An 18,049-nucleotide genomic window follows, 5' to 3' on the forward strand; every position below is an offset into this window, starting at 1 on the left:
CGAACCTTGAGCTGCATATAAAATGAGGTTATGTTTACACATGTGGCTAAAGCAAGGGTTGAAAGCTTCGGCAGCTTTTAGGTTTAATAAAGGTCATTGATAACCAAATATATATTTTTTCCCGATTCCCGTTAAGTCAGTTTATCAATAGTATTTTCTTTTTTAATATATATACAATTTAAAGCATATTTTTGTATTTTGGTTTGACGAAACAATAAAAAAATTGATTTAAAAATGAAATATGAAAACAACGTCCGCTTGCAGTGGCAATAATAATAATTCTAGTGATTTTGATATGGACAATTTAAAATTAATGAAATTGCTACATTGCCAACATTAAAAAAATAAATACATGATTCCTTTCTGAACTAAAAATCGACAAAATAAATCGCTTCATTCAAGCAATTCCAAAAAACTAAATAATGTTTCTGCAGCAGAAATTCTAACTTTCCTTGTTAACGTCACCATCCTTCTCAGGAGACGTATAAAACAAATTTAATTAAAGCAGGCTGTGACATAACCATGTTGTGCCAGACAAGTTAATCACAGTTGCCTAACAACATTTTGCAGTGACGTCATAAATTTTGCGGAGGAGATCAATACACAAATTTTGGCCAACGTTCTCTCGTCTTAATGGTTATTACCGCCAGAGTTTCAAGGTAATCGATTTTGGCTTATGTTGGTCTAATATAAACGTCAATACACGACAAACGGCAAACATATGGCAGACACATGGAAACGGGAAACATACATTTTTATATACGAGCTGTAAAACGCATAAACCTAGATATTCATAAAGAAAAAAAATAAATATTATTTTTATTATATATTGTATTTATTTATTAGAGTGAAATTCTTCACCATGTGTATATTACCACGTTGTAACTACTTAAAACAACAAATGTCAAACCAGGCCTATAATTTTCGACCACGCTCTTTAGTACTGTTGTACTTTTGCTTTCACTAATCTTCGAAAAATTCAAAAAATAAACTTTCTGTGAGACATGCTTAAACCCACACTCGAACATCAACTTACATCGAAAAGGGCGCAGTGAGGTAAAAGGCGCTGCTTTGAGTGGAAGCATGGTGTCTCACGTGCACCGTGAGCCCCGGCGACTGCCTCAGCTTCGACAGCAGCCACAGCAGCACGGAGTCCTCGGCGCCGGGCGGGAAAACAACAACAACGTCGCAGTTCGGCGTCGAGACGCGCTTCAGCCAGAGCCGCTTGGGGGCGAGGAAGTGGCCAGCGCAGGGGATCTTCTTCTTGAGGAGCTCGGAGGCTGCGGAAAGGGGGCTTTGGTGGCGGAGCGACGACCCACCGAACTCACCTTGCTCGATTTTTTCTTGGGCGCACTCGACCAACTTGCGGCGACGTAGATGGCTGGCAGCGTCCGATTCTTGCGTCGCCATTTCACCCTCATTTGACATTCGAAACCACCGGAATATCAGTCGCGATCACGCAAGAGGAAGTAATCAATGAGAATGCTAATGTTAGGTAATAGGTTCACGTTACGCCTACTTTTGACATAACGCCATTTTTGAAAAGTGTCACTTGTCAAGTGTCAATAGGCCGCAGCGGCAGGGCCGGATTAGGGGCTTCGTTCTTCGTATTTTTTATAGCAGGTGGAGATTAAAAAATAAAAAGGGTTTATTCTGTGTTTGTGGCATGCGTAGAGTAGAACACTCACTCACAAATTTAAAATCGTAAAAGTCGGTCCAAGAAATGTTAGCATTTTTTTACCAAAACATTATTTTAGTTCCAGGCTGAACGAACGCCTTCAATTAAAATATATTCTGCAGCATAAAGTTCATTTTTGGTTTTTTTGACCCCGAAAAAAATCTCTAGGTTTTAATAAGTGCGTCTCTGTCCATCGTAGGAAGGTTGAAGTTAGCCGCAGACTGACATTTGAATTAACTCATTCTACGACTTCCAAGCATTTTTTTACAAAGATACGTTTATCTACTTCAAGTATACGTTCGTGTTGTTTATCTGGTCCACTACACACTGACTACAGTAAAAAAAAAAAACAAAAATCAAAATTTCAATCTGAAGCTAACTTCACTCACATAATAATATTAAGCTCCATCTCCTTGCTCTACACGGTGACATTAACTTGAAAGTTAGCATAAATAAGATCCACGTTATTAAAACACACAAAACACAACAATTTCGGGGTTCAAAACTTGTTTAAATAACCGCTTAATAGTGGAGTCAAGATCTAGCCCAGTGGTGCCAACTTAAACACCCCTTAGAAAAAAAATCATTCAATTTAATAGGTTAGTCATACAAAAATAGTTATATACAAACAATACTTAAATGCATATTTATCGATTCGTGCTGTTCACGTCGAACAAAGTCTCATCCTCTTCGTCCTCTTCCAGTGGAAGCGGAGTCATTTCAATATCGCTGCGCCGGGTTCTCACCCCGTATTTGCTCACCATCACGGGATGTCTACCCCTTTTCCTACAAAAAAACCGTCACACTCGCCTTCAAGCACCCACCAACTTACCCGCAATAAGTCTTCAAGGCCATATAAATAATCACTAGGGTTGTTAAGGCTACGATTACAGATACACCCCTCAACAGGGCGCCTGATTCCATCTCCGTAGTTTTTAGAACTTGGTGTTCCTCCACCTTCGTCGCGTTTTTTGCTGCTGGTGCTTGACTTGTACTTTTTTTCTCGATTGGTGTCTTCGATTCTGGTGGTTTCGATTGCACTTCATTGTTTTTCTTTTTACTGTCGATCTTTATGACTACGGGGCTTTCTTTCTTGTTCGATTCGTCTGTGTTGGAATTGGGTGCATCGTTCTGAGGTGGGATGTTGACCCCCGCTAATAAATGCCGGGTTATGTGTGAAGTTTCATCAGCGCGGATGGTGCAGGTTAGGTGACATACAAAAATTAACACAAATAATGGAGACATTGGGTAAATTAACAATAACTAGAATAAACCGTGGAGACTTTTAAATCACATTTCACCTTTTTGCGCTACTTTTTTATTAGAGTGGACCCCACATTAACATCGTCATGAAGTGTCACTTGTCAAAACGCACCTGCTTAACCAACATGACTATCGCGAAAAGTTCTATTAGTTTATTTGCTTTAAAAAAATCAACAACTGAGCAAATAAACAGCGAAATTGTGTCAATTACTTGGTAAACAACGCTTTCGTCACATTTCGCGATAATTTGGGTTTGGGATTTACCCACTCAAACATTGTTGGGGATCAATCTGTCGGAAAGAAAATTTACCACGAACGCAATTTAGCAGAAAAAGCGATACTCGAACACAAGGGTTGGTTTAAAAAAAAAACTTTGATTTTCCGCTGCGCTCAATATTTCGAGTTTTTTTAATTATTGGAGTTGGCAGCCCTGCCTCGCCGTACCAACCGCAACCGCCAAACGCCAAAACCAGATGTCATTCGAAGGTTGTGGTCCGAAGACATCGCAAAACGCAAATTTCCAAGTGTTTTCAACCGATTAAAGACATGGCGTTGAACGCGTCGTCCAAATTGCTCCGTGTGGTGTCCCCCTTGCGGACTGTCACCGCCGCCTACCACCCCAACGTGATCGACCACTACGAGAACCCCCGCAATGTCGGCTCCCTCGACAAGAACGACGTCACCGTGGGCACGGGACTCGTGGGGGCCCCGGCCTGCGGCGACGTGATGAAGCTCCAAATCAAGGTGGACGAGAACGGCAAGATCATCGACGCCAAATTCAAGACGTTCGGTTGCGGCTCGGCCATCGCCAGCAGCTCCCTGGCCACCGAGTGGGTCAAGGGAAAGACGGTCGACCAAGCCCTCGAGCTCAAGAACACCGACATCGCCAAGGAGCTGTCGCTGCCCCCGGTCAAGCTGCACTGCTCCATGTTGGCCGAAGACGCAATCAAAGCCGCCTTGTCGGACTACAGGATCAAGCAAAAGAAGAAGGAGAATTAGGTTAAGGAACGAAGGTTGTGATATGTAAATTCGTAAAGTTGTAGTCTGATTACGTGAAATTTAATGTTTGTAGAAATAAAAAATGTCGGAAAAATGTGTCATCTCGGGTTCTTTCCGTGGTGCTGACCTTGGGCGGTGCGGATCGTTATGCACTTTTTGTCCAAGAACGCCAATAAATCCTGGAATTTACCCAGTTACTATGGTTACGACCCATTAACGTGACTTACTTGAATGTTGAATTTAAAACCTTGGTCCTTGAGCATGGAGTGTAAAACCTCCAGTTGGAGGGGTTCATATAATAAAATGTTTTCTCGGATTTTGGGGTTGCTCATCACGAAATTGTGCCACGCTATGTGTAACGGTAGCGCACAGGTTGCGAATTTTTTTGATTGCTTCCTCTCCAAAATAACTTCTCCTGGGTCTCCCACATCTCCAACCAGGTTTCCATATTGGGGGTAATGAGTTCGTCTTTTCTTCGCGGCGTGGTTTTCATCCCCTATTATAGGGTGCGTGGATTCGTAAATGTACTTCAACAACTTCGCCCCCTTTTGACGTTTAAGGGGTTTAAGTCCGTATCTGTCCAACTCTTTGGTGATTTTTGGAGTATCCATGTCGTCGTAGTTAGCCATAGGGGTGACGTTTTTGGTTTTGATGACGAAAGAAGCGTTGGAGGTGGAGGGGGTGTCGTTGGAGGGTACGTGACTGAGGACTTCATTGAATGAGTCATCGAGAGTGGGAGTGGTTGCTATTCGGGAGGTTTTATTAGAAATGTGGGGGAAGTTATCAGTACATAAATTGGTCAATGGGAGTCTTGACGGTGTTTCTTCTTTGCATTTTTTTGTAATTCTTTTTTCTAGAGAAGCCCCAAACTCCTCATCCTCCGACAACTCATATTCCACTTTTTTTGTGGCAAGTGGGGTACTAAACACGCTGGAGTAGTTCAATTCATCGTCACTTATACACACACTGCTTTGACTTTGTTGTGAGTCGTCTTCACTCGCGCTTATTTTTTCTAATTTTTTGATTGGAGGAGGTTCATCTTTGCACTGACTCAGTAGATTGTGGACGTACTCAGTAACGTTGAGGTCCGACCGGCGACCAATCGAATCCTCAGAGTTTGACAGGTTCAAATGAAAGGACTTTTCTTCTTCGTTATCTGATTGGGTTAAATCGTAGCATTCTATTTCTTCCACTTCTAAATCTTGACCCCCTCTTAAGCGATTTGGGGATGGTTCAACATCTGAGTCAAATAAATCTGGTGACAAGCAATCACGGGATCTTTTATTGCGTTGGGGAGGAGTTCGTTGAGAATTCGATGATGTGTTGACAAGGGGAGAAGTTATTGGGGGACTTGGAGGATGTGCCCATAATTCTGAAGGAGACAATAAGTTATCTGCAAATTTGGGGGTAAAATCTCCACCACATTCTAAATTCGGACTAGTGTGTAAAGATCGAGGCGTTTCGATTCTGGGAGAAATCTTACCCAAAATTGGAGAAGTTACTTCTGGGCTTAACCTATATTTGCCACAATCGACGTTTGTGGGTTCATAAGCTTCAATAGAATCTCCCAAATCTACGATACTCACATCATTATTTTCTTCAAAGGGGGAATTATCAATTTCGCTACAACTTAATTCCAGTGTCACAATCGAACTGCGCCGTTTGCTGGACGTGGAGGGTAAATTCTCCAACCTGGGAGGACTTACTTTTGGAGATTCTGTGTACACGGGCGGAGTTACATTAGGCTCCGGACTGCGTTCACGCCCCGGAATGGCCGTCCAATCCCTCAGCAAACAACCACAAGGGGCGTGGCTACGTTCGACGCCCAACCCCCGCACGTAAAATACATCCCCGTTTTGTAGTTCCCCGACATCTAAACAATTGATTTTAAATATTTTTTGACAACTGAATTTTCGCAGACTTTCGCAAAATAACTCTTCACATTTTCGGGGGTTATTTTCAACCGGTTTTCGATTATTTTGTGCTAAAATCAACGACACTTTGGATGAAATTAACTCTTCGCGCTCTTCTGTAGTGCGAATTTTTAAAATTGGGGTTATGAAACGATATCGTGACTTTTTGTTTATTTTTTTGTCAGATGGGTCTTTTCTGTTTGCCACAGAGACCCTGCTTTTGGAGTAACCGAATCCGAATTTTTCAAACGCGAGTTTAAACGAGTCCTTTTTGTCCTGCGAACTGGGGTTTTCGGCTTGGTAGGTGGATTCAGACAAAGCTAAGGCCATTTGGAGGTGGTCTGGGTTGACATCGCTGTGCCTCAAGTTGTTCTCGACGAACTTGCGTAGAGGCAATTGGCGCGACTTTTTTTTCCGCGCTGGTTTTTCTACGGGCTTTGGGGCAATTTTTGATATTTTGTTGATCGCTTGAGGGGTTTTAAAATCGTCTAAGTCACTCGCGGAGTCGTTCAGTTTCACACTTTTCACTTCACTCAAACAGTTCCGGTATGGGGAGTCTGATAATTCGTCGGAATTATCGGAATCAGCTTTTTTTGGAACAGAGAAATATTTCGAGATCTTCTTTACGCCTCGCTCGCTGAATAAAACAACATTTTAACTACGTTATTTATTTAGGGCTACTATTTACACAAACCTAGGTTTTTTCGTGGTTTTGTTAGACGTCGGGGCTCGTGAAGTATTTACTGTACCACGGCTGCCGCCTCGTTTCTTCCTTGTAGAGTTCATCTTCTTTGGCCACTTCTCGTGCTTTCAACTGACTGATCAGCTGCCAGTACCCCGGCTGAGTTGCTGATAATTTAGCTTCCAAAAAACGCGTTTTGATCTCTGGTGGTGTATCGAATTTGCCTTCGCGGAAGCTTTTCTTCAGTTTTTGGGACTCAGGCCACAGTCTGAAAAATCTTGGGTGAAAATTTGGTTGATAAGTTAGGTTATGTTTACTCATAAAGCATCCAGAAAACTCCCCCGATTGCTAGAACACCAGCTGCGTACCAGTTTCGTTGGACGAAAAACGGCGTTCCTTTAGTTCGTCGTGGTTTCCTGATCGATTCGTCAATATTTCGGTTCGGATTTGCCATATCAACATTGAGTGACCATAACCTCACTTATTTGAATTTGTTTGTGGTTTTTGTCACGACAGGCGCTGCTAGTGCAGACGCACATTTACAACTAGAGTCAAACACGGGTTTCATGTTTTATATTTAATTTATTAATTTTCATACATAATGGAAGCAATACAATCTTCAATAATACCATGCATCACTTTACACAATGTTGCCGATCAAGACCCTATTCAACTACACTTGAACAAGTATCAAGCTTGGAAATGAGCATCTCTTATCACAATATAAGGATTTATGTTTCACACAAAGCACATAACAAATATAGTTCTCTTATTAGGCGATTTATATATAACAAATGACCTACATTAACGTGGCATTGTAAGAGACAAAAGCCACCGAATAACATAAATAGATATAAGATATAACAGAGATATAACTACAACTTGATTATGTATAAGAATAAATGACGAATAAAAATAAAAAGGGGACGAGTTTCGGAGATTCCAAGTGCAAAAAAGTGGCTAAAACAGTATTGTACATTAAAGTTCCGGGAATCTCCAATAGGAATGTCGGCTCTGCTATTCCTCGCAGATATCCTCTAGTCAAGCAATCGCTTTGGCTTGGGGCAAGAAAGCCTCCCAGTACTTGACAAGCTACAACACCCCCGTGAATCTAGTAACATTCACTTTCCCCCAGACTCACCTGCGCCTGGTGATTTAGATGATTCTCCAAATACTTAATGAACATCATTTTGAAATCGTGAATGCGACACTTCTCGAACCTCTCCACTTCCGTCTTGATCATTTTCGAAATTTTATCGAAATTTTCCTGCCCGCGTTCCACCTTCGCCTCCCACTAAACTAGAATTAGTAACTTTTCTACTAGGTTGGCACCACTCACCTCTATGACTTCCGCGCCAGCTTGATCCACTTTATCAGTTCTGTTGGTGAGCTCCATTTTCGCTTTGGCTTCGCGTTTTTTGGCCAGCATTTGTTGCGAGTGCTGCCAGTGCTGGAAAAGTTTAGTGCGTTCGTGAAAAGCGTCCCTGACGGCCCCCAGGAGCCCCAAGTAATCCTTGAGAATCTCGCACAGAATGAAGAAATCCGTATTGGCTTGTTCTAGGTGCAGGGCTTCCACTTTCTCTTCGGTGTCGGCCAAGTGAGACAGCGCCATCGAGAGAGAGTTGTGGTCTTCGCAAGCACTCAACATGGCGGCGGAACGCGAGACGCCGTTGGTCAAGTGACTCAGTTCTTTGCGGTAGGAAACCATGGCCTCCACGTTGGCGTGGAGTTTGCGCAGCTGCGTCTCGAGGGCTTCGATGTGGGTTAGTCGGTCTTCGAACCACTAAATCAAGGTTGGTAACAATTCGATTACGACTATACAAAACTCACCGGGTCTGTTTCGTCCATCTTGTACGTGATTTTGTTGACAGTCTCGCCAACCTTGTTAAAGAGCCGCATCACGCCTGCGCTACTTAAAGCCGAAGTGCTTGTGGCTTTGGGGAGTTCCACGTCGGACTCCAAAAACTCCCTAAAGTCGGGGTCCACCACTAAGACGGGGTGTTGCGAAGTGCGCTTTAAGTAGCGCTCCAACGAGGCCCTTCTGCGCTCCACGAAGTCGCTTCCGTTCGAGGGGCTGCCTTCGGGTTGACTCGACATCTTTATTTTCGTCATTCCGATGACGCTCTTTTCGGGCGCAGGCGGGATAATCCGCCCCACTTTTAAATACTTTTCGGATAGTTTGTCATGGAGACCCAGGAAGTCGCTGAAGCGCCTCGTCACCGAAAACTCGCGCTTTTTGAAGATGGGCATGTTGGTTTTTGTTGTGACGCGGTACGCCATGTAAGCCCCCATCCCGTCGCCCACTTTCTGGGGCTCGGTGATGGAAATATCGAGGAACTGGTCGCCACTAGCTGCCTCCACCTGACAAAATTGACGACAAATCTGATTGTTGGAAACTTTTCAAAATATATATTTTTTTACAATAGTACCAACTTTGCAATTTTGCCAACATTATATTTAGGATAGTTCTGCGCATGCGTGATCGACCGCAAAATTCCCGCGACGCCAAAAACCACAACCAGGAAAATTTTTTTATTTAGTCTTGGACTTGTATGAAACGACAATCTCATGGACTCAAGCGGATCAAAACAAAAATCTGTTTGCATTAAAATATAATCCACAAAAATGTAAAAAATTTTCGTTTAAACTTGCTAAAAAAAAGTATCAATTTTTGATAGAGTTCACAAACAAGCAACACAATTAAAAAAAAAAAAAGTGGTGGGGAAAGTCAAAATGGCCGACCCTTGAGACACGATTATTAGTTGACTGTGCTCTCTTCCCTTCCTCAGAAACAGTTTTTTTAAGTTAAACTAACACAGGAATTAGCCATTTTTCATAGTTATCACATACTTACTGCCACCATTAGCAATAAAAATGAAACCATGTGTTTTTTACACACCATTGCTAAGTAAACAACATTCACGCGGCAGATTACCTGTTCCAGGGTGTCTTGGGTCCCGCTGTTGCTGATGGGTACATTTTCCAGCTCAGACTTCTGGTCGTCGAGGGACAAATTGCTCAAGTCGGCTTCGCCGTTGAGGTTTTCCTGTGGCGCGCCATGGTAGGGCTCGGACTGCTCCTGAGGCAGGTAAATGGGGTTATCGGGGATCTTTGGGGTAACAAAGGGCTCACCTGTCGGGCTGAAATGAACAGATCGTCGTCCTCTTTCTGGTCAGACAGGATGTCCACATTTTCAAATAAAGGGGGCGGTTCTACCGGATCTGCCATTATTCGAAGTTATCAGATGATAAGAATTATGAAGTGGACAAATGTTTGACGCGGCCGGTTGAGTCGATGATGTATGACATATGACAAGTATGACGTATGTCAACAGGGAAATAACTTGTGGGGCGAGTAGTGGCTCCCCTGCGGTTGGTTATAAAACTAAAACGGACACATGTAGCGCCAAGTTTCAATTTTATTAAAAAACTCGTTCTTTGGGTGAAATTTCTATAAGTCATGATTTTTTTCCAGTATAATGAAAGCGAGAGGGTTTGTTGATTTGTTAGTGCAAGCAGGGCTACCAATGCACATACTGTGTTTATACTCTAAAACAAATAAAGAAAAATCGTGTTTAGATTATCAGTAGTAGTTAAATTATGTAACAAGAGAAAGTGTGCCCCAAAATAAACGAAAGTGTAATAAACAATGTTTATTTAGGTCTGATTAGTTGTGCTATTTTAGTGACAAAACTGTCGCTTGCACGACTACCAACCGCAAACTTGTCTACATTGCGATGAAAATTGCAAACATTTGCGACTTTTATATCCACCACGACCTCCAAAAAAATACGTGTTGGCGTACAATTCACAAAACTGGCAAAATCGCCATCGATTTAACAAAGTTTGTTGATTAAATGGGCGTGAATTGTCCTAGTGACAAACCCAAAATCCCCAGTGTGCCACGATTGCGTTTCCGTTTACAAATCAAAATCATATGTTTACAATCGATCTCAAATAAATAATAATGTTACAAGAGGATTCAAATGGCGAAGCCTCTTTTGAAATAATCGACAAGAAGCAAGAAGACTCAAACACCGACAAAACAGGTGATGCTTGTCGTAACTTGTGACAACCCACTTTTACCAAAAAATTGTAGAATCAATTAGTAGCGTGTCGTCGCCGTACTCGATACCGTCTCCGGGGGTTGTCACCCTGCCTGGAGGCAACCTACTCTCGAATTTGCCGCCCCCGACGAACCTACCGGATTTCACGCTATGGCAAAACCAGCCGGTTCCAACTGTCCCGGCACCCACTCCTCTGCCCCCAAACTTGTTACCGCCGGTGACTCAGGAGGTTAAACCGGCACCCGCGGTGACAGTCAACGTGCAACCGTTCCCCCAGACACAGTTCAGGTACACGAAAACCCCCAAATGCGTGATTCACACCTAAAATTTTAGCGCTGCCATTCCACCAAGCAAAGGGGTGCAACATGGTCCAGTACCCCCCAGCAACGTGGAACCGAACCTCACGTCCGGGGGTTTCATTGGCTGGATGAAAGACGCAGTTTCCAGTGGCGGTATCTTGTCAAAAGTGGCTGAAAAAGCCAAAAATTCCGTCGACACGCTTATTACGACTCTGGACCCCCAGATGTCGGAGTTCATTTGTATGATTACCAATTCGTGAATAATACATCATAACATACGCAATTCGTAGATTCCGGCGGCGATATTGAAATTGGGGTTGCGTCGCAAGACCCCGACGAAGTTTCCCCCGTTCGAGAGGCCATTTTCTCAGTTTTTGGCAAAGCGTGGGTCAAGTAATAACCATTGCTTGCGTTGTTCTCCGTATATATTTTTTTTATTTCAAGCGGCGTTAATATAAGGAGCAACGACCGCAAACACCAAGCCATTGGGTTCGAAGATGCCATACAACGAGCCGAAGAAAAAATAAAAGCGGCACTACAGATTCAAAAAAGTCCGGTTATCGCAGTGGAGAATTTTATTTTGCAACAGGACGAGCAGTGGTTCGACTTGAGTGTGTTGGTTTTGAGCGATTCTGACAAGGGGATTGTCCTGAGGACGTTCTCGCAGACGACGCCGATTCCGCTGGAGGCGTTTTTGGACCAGGCGGAACTCGAGATGCCTAATTATGCGAAAGGGTGCGAATCGGTGGAAAAATTGTTGGCTGCGTATTTACAGGTTGGCGAAAATGTTGATTAAAGAAGTTTCAATAAAGTTGGAATTTTTAGATTGCTAAAAATAATTGGCAACAAGAAGTCTGCGGGGTTGCCAGAAAAGACACGTTGTTTTTGGCAGCGAAGACACTCGCTACGCTCTACAAGAATAGATTGGTGGGTCCGTGAAGTCCTGAGTACTTATTAAAATTAATTATGCTATAATCGTTGCAGTTTATATTTTATTTAATGTACAAAGTTCAATTTACCAATATAGGCTTTAATATATTTGATTCGGGGTTTATTGCTGTTCAAGGTTTAAATAAACAAAGTCGTGATTAAATGTTTATTTGGTGATTTCGTCGTTACAGAGCGAGTTATCTGAAACAATGTTCACAATACTTAAAATGCTGACTTAGAAATATATGTAATTTGTGTATAGATAACGAAAATCAGAAAACCAATCAGTCACGGACATCAGACTGGGGCGGTAAAGTAGTCATCATTTAATTTAATTTAAAAAAATTAATAGTGAAATTTGAAGGTTAAATTTAACTTGACATTTAGACATTTGACATGAATAAAATAGAATTATTAATATTGTCTCACCTGTAACACTTTCCTCCTGGGCTTCTGGTCACGATTTTTCCACAATCAAGTTTAAATAAGTCTGATTCAACCAATCAGAGCACTGAATTAACCTTGATTGTGTCAAAATGATCACCACCTGTGGACAGTACAAACAAGTGGTTAGTGAAGGTGAGGTTGTCTCTAATCGTCCTTTGGTTACACACATGTACTGGATAACCATACACATGAAAAGAGTTAATGTTCCCACAACGAGCACACCTTTTTCACTATATAACGTGAAACGGCCGGCTTAAAAGTGTGGGGTAATTAATAAGAGTAAAGAACTTACCACCCTTGATTAAACAGGTGACACTCTGAAAAAGAAAAAAAAAATCGTGAAACGTCACATACATCGATTTTTTGATTATTGAAAATAATAATAAATTCAGAATCCTTTTGGCAAACAACATTGTAATTTAAGTTTAAAAATTACTTCAAACAATTAAGTTATCATCATACATGTTTAAAACTTTGCAAAAAAAAATAATAAAAACTTACCACTGCACAATTAACTGGCACAAACTTCACGTTTTAATCTGTAACAACAGAAATTACATTTAATACAACAGAATTACAGATTTTGGTTGTTTTGTTAAGAAAAAGGTCTTCAGACCTGTTGAGCTTAAATTCTACATCCAACACGGTTACATTCTAGTGTAAAAATTCATCATTTTAAGTTTATAAAATTTTGAAAAAATAGTGACACTCACCTCAACACTGTCGCGCTGTGCAGCCACCCGTCGCCTGAAACACTAAACTTTGAACAATACAAACAAAACCCTATCTAACCAATTACAACAAAATGAAAATCCAAAAATAAAAACTTTTGTTTATTCTTAACTTTACGTTAATAAAAACAAATTTCTTATAATTAATCAGTACTATCTAAAAACACAACGACCACATCCGCTGGTAACAATAAAAACATCTTCTAATTCTTGGACAGTGTTTACTTGAAATAATTGTCATTTAATCCATTACAACAGAATGCCGGGAAGCAGAAACAATAAAAATATTACAGCTGATTTGTGTATTTCCACCCTGCCAGTATTATAAAAAGAGAATATAATTATCAATTGTTTTATTTTATAATTTAAGATGAATCTTAAATAAATCTGTACAAACTAAAACCGTTGTTGTTTATAATTTGTCCAAGTATTGTGAAAGATCTGGGAGTCCTTCTTTGAGTCCTTTCCTTTTACGTGTTTCCTGGAAGAAGAAAAACCGTCATTTCTCCACGCCCTTGAATACTTTTTTTTTTAATTTTTGGAGATAATGTTCGTCCCCCTATTCAGGCCAAGAAAACTTTCTCAAGACCGAAACTTTAAAGACTTTGCTCTTCCATCAAAAGCAAACATTGAATTTAATCCAAAACAACGTTGTCTGAAGATGGACGCCCAATTTAAAAATTTTAAGACATACCTGTACAACGCCGAATGGTCTGGTGCTGGGCTCCAACGGGTCACCTGGGAGGATCTGCCAATGGTCGAACACGCACTGCGGGAAAGCTTGACCTCCGGTATTTGATCTAAGATCGGCGGTGAAACCGAACGACTCATTTACAGGCAAGTAGGCTTTGACCACGAACATGGGGGTACCGGCGACCTGCTGTTCTTCAAACACGTGACCTCTCCTTCTGTTCAAGACACCGTAGATACCACCAACGGCGACTTCAGGGCACTGTTAAAACAAAGAAATCCGGTCAAATTAAGCAATACGTCCCTGTTTAAAACCGCCGACTGACCTGAATCTCACACTGATACACGGGCTCCATGAGCCTCGGCGCCGCCGTCAACAGACACGCGTACAGGCAGCGTCTCGTCGTCGGAATGATCTGTCCACCGCCGCGATGGATGGCGTCGGCGTGTAACGTCACGTCGTAGATGTTAAACCTAACCCCTCGCAAGTTCTCCTCGGACAGCACGCCCTCTTTCGTCGCCCACTGGAAGCCGGCGACCACCGAGTCCTTGATTTCGTTCAAATATTGCACACCCTTCGTACAGTCGACCAAGATGTTGGGGCCGGTGCCGTCGGGGCCGAAGCACCAGATCTTTCTCGCCTCGGTCACGTCGTAGTCGTACTTCTCGCCCAAGTAGCGGGCGCGCGACTTGAAATCGTCGCGCGGGTTCACGTTGCCTTCGTCGATGTCCTCGGCGAGACCCTCCGGCATGGGGACGGCCTTCATGAACAGCCTGTTGTGTTTGTTGGGCGACTTGGATAAGCACATCTGGTTGGACTCCTCGCTGACGGTCTCGCGGTAGGACACCACCGGGTCGGATTTCTTGATGGGGATGCAGGCGTGGTCTTCCTCCAGGTCCTTGAGGCAGATCTCCAGGTGGAGCTCGCCGGCGCCGGCGATGATGTGCTCGCCGGATTCTTCAATGATACACTGGACCATAGGATCGGACTTGGCCAGACGCTTCAGACCTACAAGATCAAGACGTCAACGATTGTCGCAGTGACGTGAAATGGATAGGAAAAGTGGAACGGTTTCAGTAAACGTTAACCAATCGTCACAAATTTCGGACTGGGGCGGTATAACGATCATCACAATTAACAATCAATATGACATTTGAAACGTCATTGCAGTCAGTGTCAGCGCCCACTTGGATCTCAGACGTAAGTCTTTGTGAAAACCTGCATAAGTACGCTATGGATGAAATCATCTAGTCAGCTATGAAATTTCAAATTCATGTTGGCAGCAATGCGTTTGACAGTTCAGACAACAACACAAGCACCTACCTTCTACCAGTTTGGGCAAATCGGCTGGATTCTTCGGCTCGACGGCGACGCGCACCACCGGCGACACGCTGAACTTCATCACTCTCAGATTGTGGGCGTCCTTGAACGTGGTGATGGTGCCGGTCTTGACCAAGAACTGGTCGACGCCGACCAGCCCGCAGATGTTTCCGGAGGGCACGTCCTCGATGGCCTCCACGTAGCGCCCCATCATCAAGATGGTGCGCTGGATGGCCTTCTCGTACAGATCCTCCTTCTTGCCAGGCACGTAGTTGGGGCCCATGATGCGGGCCTTCATTCCTGTGGCGACTTTACCCGAAAACACGCGACCGAAGGCGTAGAAACGTCCCTTATCGGAGGTGGGCACCATTTTCGATACGTACATCATGAGGGGGGCGTTGGGGTCGCAGTTCTTGATGCCGATTGCGGCTTCGTCGTCGTGGGGGCCTTCGTATAACATTTCCATTCTGTATTTCTGGGCGGTTACGGGGGATGGGAGGTGGATGGCTATCATCTGGAGGAGGGCCTCGCCGGCGGGCAACCAGGTGCGCATCACGACCTTGAGGAGGGGCTTGCCGTCCTTGTCCTTGTCCTCGTGCTTGAGTTGGATGCCGAGTTTGGGGAACAGGGCTTCGTACTCGTCTTTCCTGGAACGAAAGGGTGGTTAGAGGGGGTGGCGGTGTTGGGGGGTTGTGGGGGTGCAGGGGGCGCTCAGATGGCCGTTCTTTGTGTCATCAAAGTGATCAGAACAGGTCTGTGAATGAACAATCATCATAAAAAGGGGTGATTTTTGATTTTTTAATCAATCAAAACAGGAGGAATGGGGGATGAAGTAGACAGATTCCAAAGTTCGACGATTCTCTAGGTGGAAAAAATGATGCTGATAATTATCATTTAAATTAATAATGAATCATAAGTGTAATTAAAACGTTATCAAGAGATAAAATAGTGTCAATTAAGATTAGTTTATGCATAGTAACAAATCTTACTTGTAGTTCATGATGGTGTCGAAAATTTTATAGATAGGATCCAGAATATACATGCAGAAGGAGCGCTTGTTGTCGGCTTCCTTTTGCTTGGCCCATTTCTTGGTCTTGGGGTTGAAGAAGTTCTCACCCCAGAGTCTGTTCATAAGTTTTTTCACGTCGATCTTGAACTTTTCAGAGTACATTTCAGCGAACTGTTTCAAAGTGAAAGCCCAACCGTGCAAACCAGAACCAAAACCGACCGAACCTTTGCTAGGATCAACCTAATCATAAAAAAAAAAAAAAAATTAAAAAACTATCTGGAACACTTTCTAACATTTAATTAAGACTTTGAAGTTCATTCAAACGAGATTAAAATTGAAAAGAAAGTAACAATGAAAGCAAACTTCAATTATGAATCAAATTTGAAAAAAAAAACCGCCATTTTGTACAAAATAAAAATGTTCCACATCAGGAAACTGTTTTAAACAAAGATCTAAAACAGGGCAAATAGTGGACCTTTTCTGCGAGTCTGCACCAGTTCTAATTGATGCACAATCAGACCTCCCGTGTAGCTCGCCAAAATCGCCCATTTTGACCCCCATACTTACATGAACCTCACCCATGGGTCCACTATCATCAGAATACGTAGCAATAATGACGTTAACGTTCTCAACAATGCGCTGGAAAGTCTGGTACAACTCTTCAGAGTCCAACTGCAATTCCAGCAAAGCCCTGTCCATCTTGTTCATGAACAAAATGGGCTTGATACGTTCGGCGATGGCCTGCCTGAGTACGGTCTCGGTCTGGACACACACCCCTAGCAAATACAAATTAACCCTCTTGCGACAAAAAAAAGTGATGTCGAACTAGCGCCGTAGCGTGCCACACGTGGACATAAAGATAGAGGTCCTGTGGCAGCGTTTAAACGCTAGTACTTTGCTCTCCTTCCATGTGCACTGCCAGCATCGTCTTGGGGCGGCGGAGGCGGCTAGCCGCCCCCGTCGCCCTACAAAGTGGCTCTAGTCGTGCTGGAAGGGCTTACACACGTGCACTTACCTGAGACGCAATCAACCACGACGAGAGCGCCATCAGTGACACGGAGGGCTGCCGTGACTTCCGACGAGAAGTCAACGTGTCCGGGAGAGTCAATCAAGTTGATCAAGAAACCTTTTTCGTCTTTCTCGCGCTGCTCGGTGCTGGTGATGAAGGCGAGATCTTTGTCTTCCAGTTCAAAGAACATGGAGATGGCACTAAAGCAGACATGTCGGGTCAAGCCACTCGAAAAAGTCGTACTCACGTAGATTTGATTGTGATACAGCGCTCCTGCTCGTCCTTCCTCGTGTCCGTGAAGCGCGTTTCCCCAGCCTTGGCCCCGGCGATGATTCCGGCCTTCGACACCAGGGAGTCCGTGAGGGTCGATTTTCCGTGGTCCACGTGAGCGATGACGGACATGTTGCGGATGTTCCGCTTCTTGTCCATCATGGCACGGATTTCGTCGACGGTGAAGTTAACCTGGGGGCCGAGAACTCTTTAACAGATGTCCGGGGCACTGGCGAGTGTCACACTTGCGGCACATTTTTCCGGCGGAAAATACGCGGAAAATGGGGCGCGCAAGGGGCGCAGGGATGATGGGAGCGGTCGAGGTTTGATGCACAGTCGCTATTTGTAAACATAAATACGAAGCCGAGACAGCTTTCATCTTATTGTGCAATCTGGACAAATCGGTCGAAATCCGGCGAAAGTCGCGAAAAATGAAAGAAATATTTTGCGGATGGTGGCGAGGAATGGTCGGGGGATGGTTTAGTGTGGTTGACAAGGGCAAAAGGGACTTACCATCTTGGATGTTTCTTGATTTTCTTCACACACAAAAAAGACGTTACGCCAGCTATGGCGCACTCCCGTGAAAGGAAGATTGACGTGAAGTGGGCTACGAGCTGCCACGCAAAGCGGCGTGACAGGGCGCCAATCGACGAAATGTCCCCAGATTCGGTCACCAGCGACCTCTCACAGAATTTGCCGCAAAAAATCTGTTTTTCCGTTGTAATTTGAAATTTACCGTGGG

General features: G+C 43.6%; 6 protein-coding genes and 1 non-coding gene across 11 annotated transcripts in view; 2 read left to right on the forward strand and 5 right to left on the reverse strand.

Moving 5' to 3' along the window:
* The window catches only part of LOC135124128 (anoctamin-8), a 34,076-nt gene extending 32,362 nt beyond the window's left edge, over window positions 1-1,714 (reverse strand). For 2 of the 4 annotated variants that reach the window (XM_064048995.1, XM_064048994.1), the window contains exon 1: window positions 1,037-1,714. In XM_064048995.1, the coding sequence (XP_063905065.1) occupies window positions 1,037-1,428 (392 nt within the window). In that variant the 5' untranslated portion in view covers window positions 1,429-1,714. The remainder of the gene's footprint in view (window positions 1-1,036) is intronic. The other 2 variants (XM_064048997.1, XM_064048998.1) reach the window with 2 other exon arrangements.
* A 535-nt stretch (window positions 1,715-2,249) lies between these two features.
* Window positions 2,250-7,062, reverse strand: LOC135124131 (uncharacterized). 2 transcript variants are annotated; one of them, XM_064049002.1, is made up of 6 exons: window positions 6,853-7,062; window positions 6,548-6,803; window positions 5,424-6,490; window positions 4,168-5,333; window positions 2,511-4,119; window positions 2,250-2,464 (listed from the first exon to the last, which is right to left on the reverse strand). In XM_064049002.1, exons 2-5 carry the CDS (start codon window positions 6,637-6,639, stop codon window positions 4,039-4,041), a joined length of 2,406 nt encoding a protein of 801 aa, XP_063905072.1. In that variant the 5' UTR covers window positions 6,640-6,803; window positions 6,853-7,062; the 3' UTR covers window positions 2,250-2,464; window positions 2,511-4,038. The 2 variants fall into 2 exon arrangements, with proteins under 2 accessions (XP_063905072.1, XP_063905071.1); XM_064049001.1 differs by having other exon boundaries at window positions 4,168-6,490.
* On the forward strand, window positions 3,488-4,032 carry LOC135124135 (iron-sulfur cluster assembly scaffold protein IscU). The gene has a single exon (XM_064049005.1). It carries the CDS (start codon window positions 3,488-3,490, stop codon window positions 3,938-3,940), a length of 453 nt encoding a protein of 150 aa, XP_063905075.1. The 3' UTR covers window positions 3,941-4,032.
* Window positions 7,063-7,097: 35 nt separating the features above from the next.
* On the reverse strand, window positions 7,098-9,879 carry LOC135124132 (sorting nexin-2). The gene is made up of 6 exons (XM_064049003.1): window positions 9,668-9,879; window positions 9,471-9,614; window positions 8,366-8,896; window positions 7,875-8,318; window positions 7,677-7,829; window positions 7,098-7,627 (listed from the first exon to the last, which is right to left on the reverse strand). The coding sequence occupies exons 1-6, from the start codon at window positions 9,761-9,763 to the stop codon at window positions 7,577-7,579; spliced, it is 1,419 nt and encodes a 472-aa protein (XP_063905073.1). The 5' UTR covers window positions 9,764-9,879; the 3' UTR covers window positions 7,098-7,576.
* A 168-nt stretch (window positions 9,880-10,047) lies between these two features.
* LOC135124133 (protein PRRC1-like) lies at window positions 10,048-11,943 on the forward strand. Its single transcript, XM_064049004.1, has 6 exons — window positions 10,048-10,583; window positions 10,634-10,889; window positions 10,935-11,140; window positions 11,191-11,293; window positions 11,345-11,675; window positions 11,726-11,943. The coding sequence occupies exons 1-6, from the start codon at window positions 10,502-10,504 to the stop codon at window positions 11,837-11,839; spliced, it is 1,092 nt and encodes a 363-aa protein (XP_063905074.1). The 5' UTR covers window positions 10,048-10,501; the 3' UTR covers window positions 11,840-11,943.
* Window positions 11,944-12,096: 153 nt separating this feature from the next.
* LOC135124700 (small nucleolar RNA SNORD31) lies at window positions 12,097-12,164 on the reverse strand. The gene has a single exon (XR_010279821.1). It is a non-coding gene; the product is annotated as a small nucleolar RNA SNORD31 (small nucleolar RNA).
* Window positions 12,165-13,346: 1,182 nt separating this feature from the next.
* Window positions 13,347-17,904, reverse strand: LOC135124130 (translation elongation factor 2). Its single transcript, XM_064049000.1, has 9 exons — window positions 17,821-17,904; window positions 17,285-17,499; window positions 17,044-17,237; window positions 16,596-16,804; window positions 16,009-16,268; window positions 15,023-15,666; window positions 14,025-14,707; window positions 13,703-13,960; window positions 13,347-13,489 (listed from the first exon to the last, which is right to left on the reverse strand). The coding sequence occupies exons 1-9, from the start codon at window positions 17,821-17,823 to the stop codon at window positions 13,421-13,423; spliced, it is 2,535 nt and encodes an 844-aa protein (XP_063905070.1). The 5' UTR covers window positions 17,824-17,904; the 3' UTR covers window positions 13,347-13,420.
* Window positions 17,905-18,049: the final 145 nt, after the last annotated feature.

Source organism: Zophobas morio, unplaced genomic scaffold (assembly GCF_036711695.1).
Source record: "Zophobas morio isolate AGI-343-1 ecotype UQ-CSIRO unplaced genomic scaffold, CSIRO_AGI_Zmor_V1 ptg000007l, whole genome shotgun sequence".
Lineage (NCBI taxonomy): Eukaryota > Metazoa > Arthropoda > Insecta > Coleoptera > Tenebrionidae > Zophobas > Zophobas morio.

Bases quoted from the DNA above. Each gene is read 5' to 3' on its own strand.
- LOC135124131 (XM_064049001.1), bottom strand. From the start codon at position 6,639: ATGAACTCTACAAGGAAGAAACGAGGCGGCAGCCGTGGTACAGTAAAT. The intron at 6,491-6,547 runs GTTTGTGTAAAT...TGTTTTATTCAG, and splicing joins AAAACCACGAAAAAACCTAG to CGAGCGAGGCGTAAAGAAGA. The intron at 4,120-4,167 runs GTAAGTCACGTT...GGTAAATTCCAG, and splicing joins GTTTTAAATTCAACATTCAA to GATTTATTGGCGTTCTTGGA.
- LOC135124132 (XM_064049003.1), bottom strand. From the start codon at position 9,763: ATGGCAGATCCGGTAGAACCGCCCCCTTTATTTGAAAATGTGGACATC. The intron at 8,319-8,365 runs GTGAGTTTTGTA...ACCTTGATTTAG, and splicing joins AGATGGACGAAACAGACCCG to TGGTTCGAAGACCGACTAAC. The intron at 7,830-7,874 runs GTGAGTGGTGCC...ATTCTAGTTTAG, and splicing joins CTGGCGCGGAAGTCATAGAG to TGGGAGGCGAAGGTGGAACG.
- LOC135124133 (XM_064049004.1), top strand. From the start codon at position 10,502: ATGTTACAAGAGGATTCAAATGGCGAAGCCTCTTTTGAAATAATCGAC. The intron at 10,890-10,934 runs GTACACGAAAAC...CTAAAATTTTAG, and splicing joins TTCCCCCAGACACAGTTCAG to CGCTGCCATTCCACCAAGCA. The intron at 11,294-11,344 runs GTAATAACCATT...TTTTATTTCAAG, and splicing joins TTTGGCAAAGCGTGGGTCAA to CGGCGTTAATATAAGGAGCA.
- LOC135124135 (XM_064049005.1), top strand. From the start codon at position 3,488: ATGGCGTTGAACGCGTCGTCCAAATTGCTCCGTGTGGTGTCCCCCTTG.
- LOC135124130 (XM_064049000.1), bottom strand. The intron at 15,667-16,008 runs GTAAGATTTGTT...CTTTCGTTCCAG, and splicing joins GACACCATCATGAACTACAA to GAAAGACGAGTACGAAGCCC. The intron at 13,961-14,024 runs GTCAGTCGGCGG...TTGTTTTAACAG, and splicing joins TGTATCAGTGTGAGATTCAG to TGCCCTGAAGTCGCCGTTGG.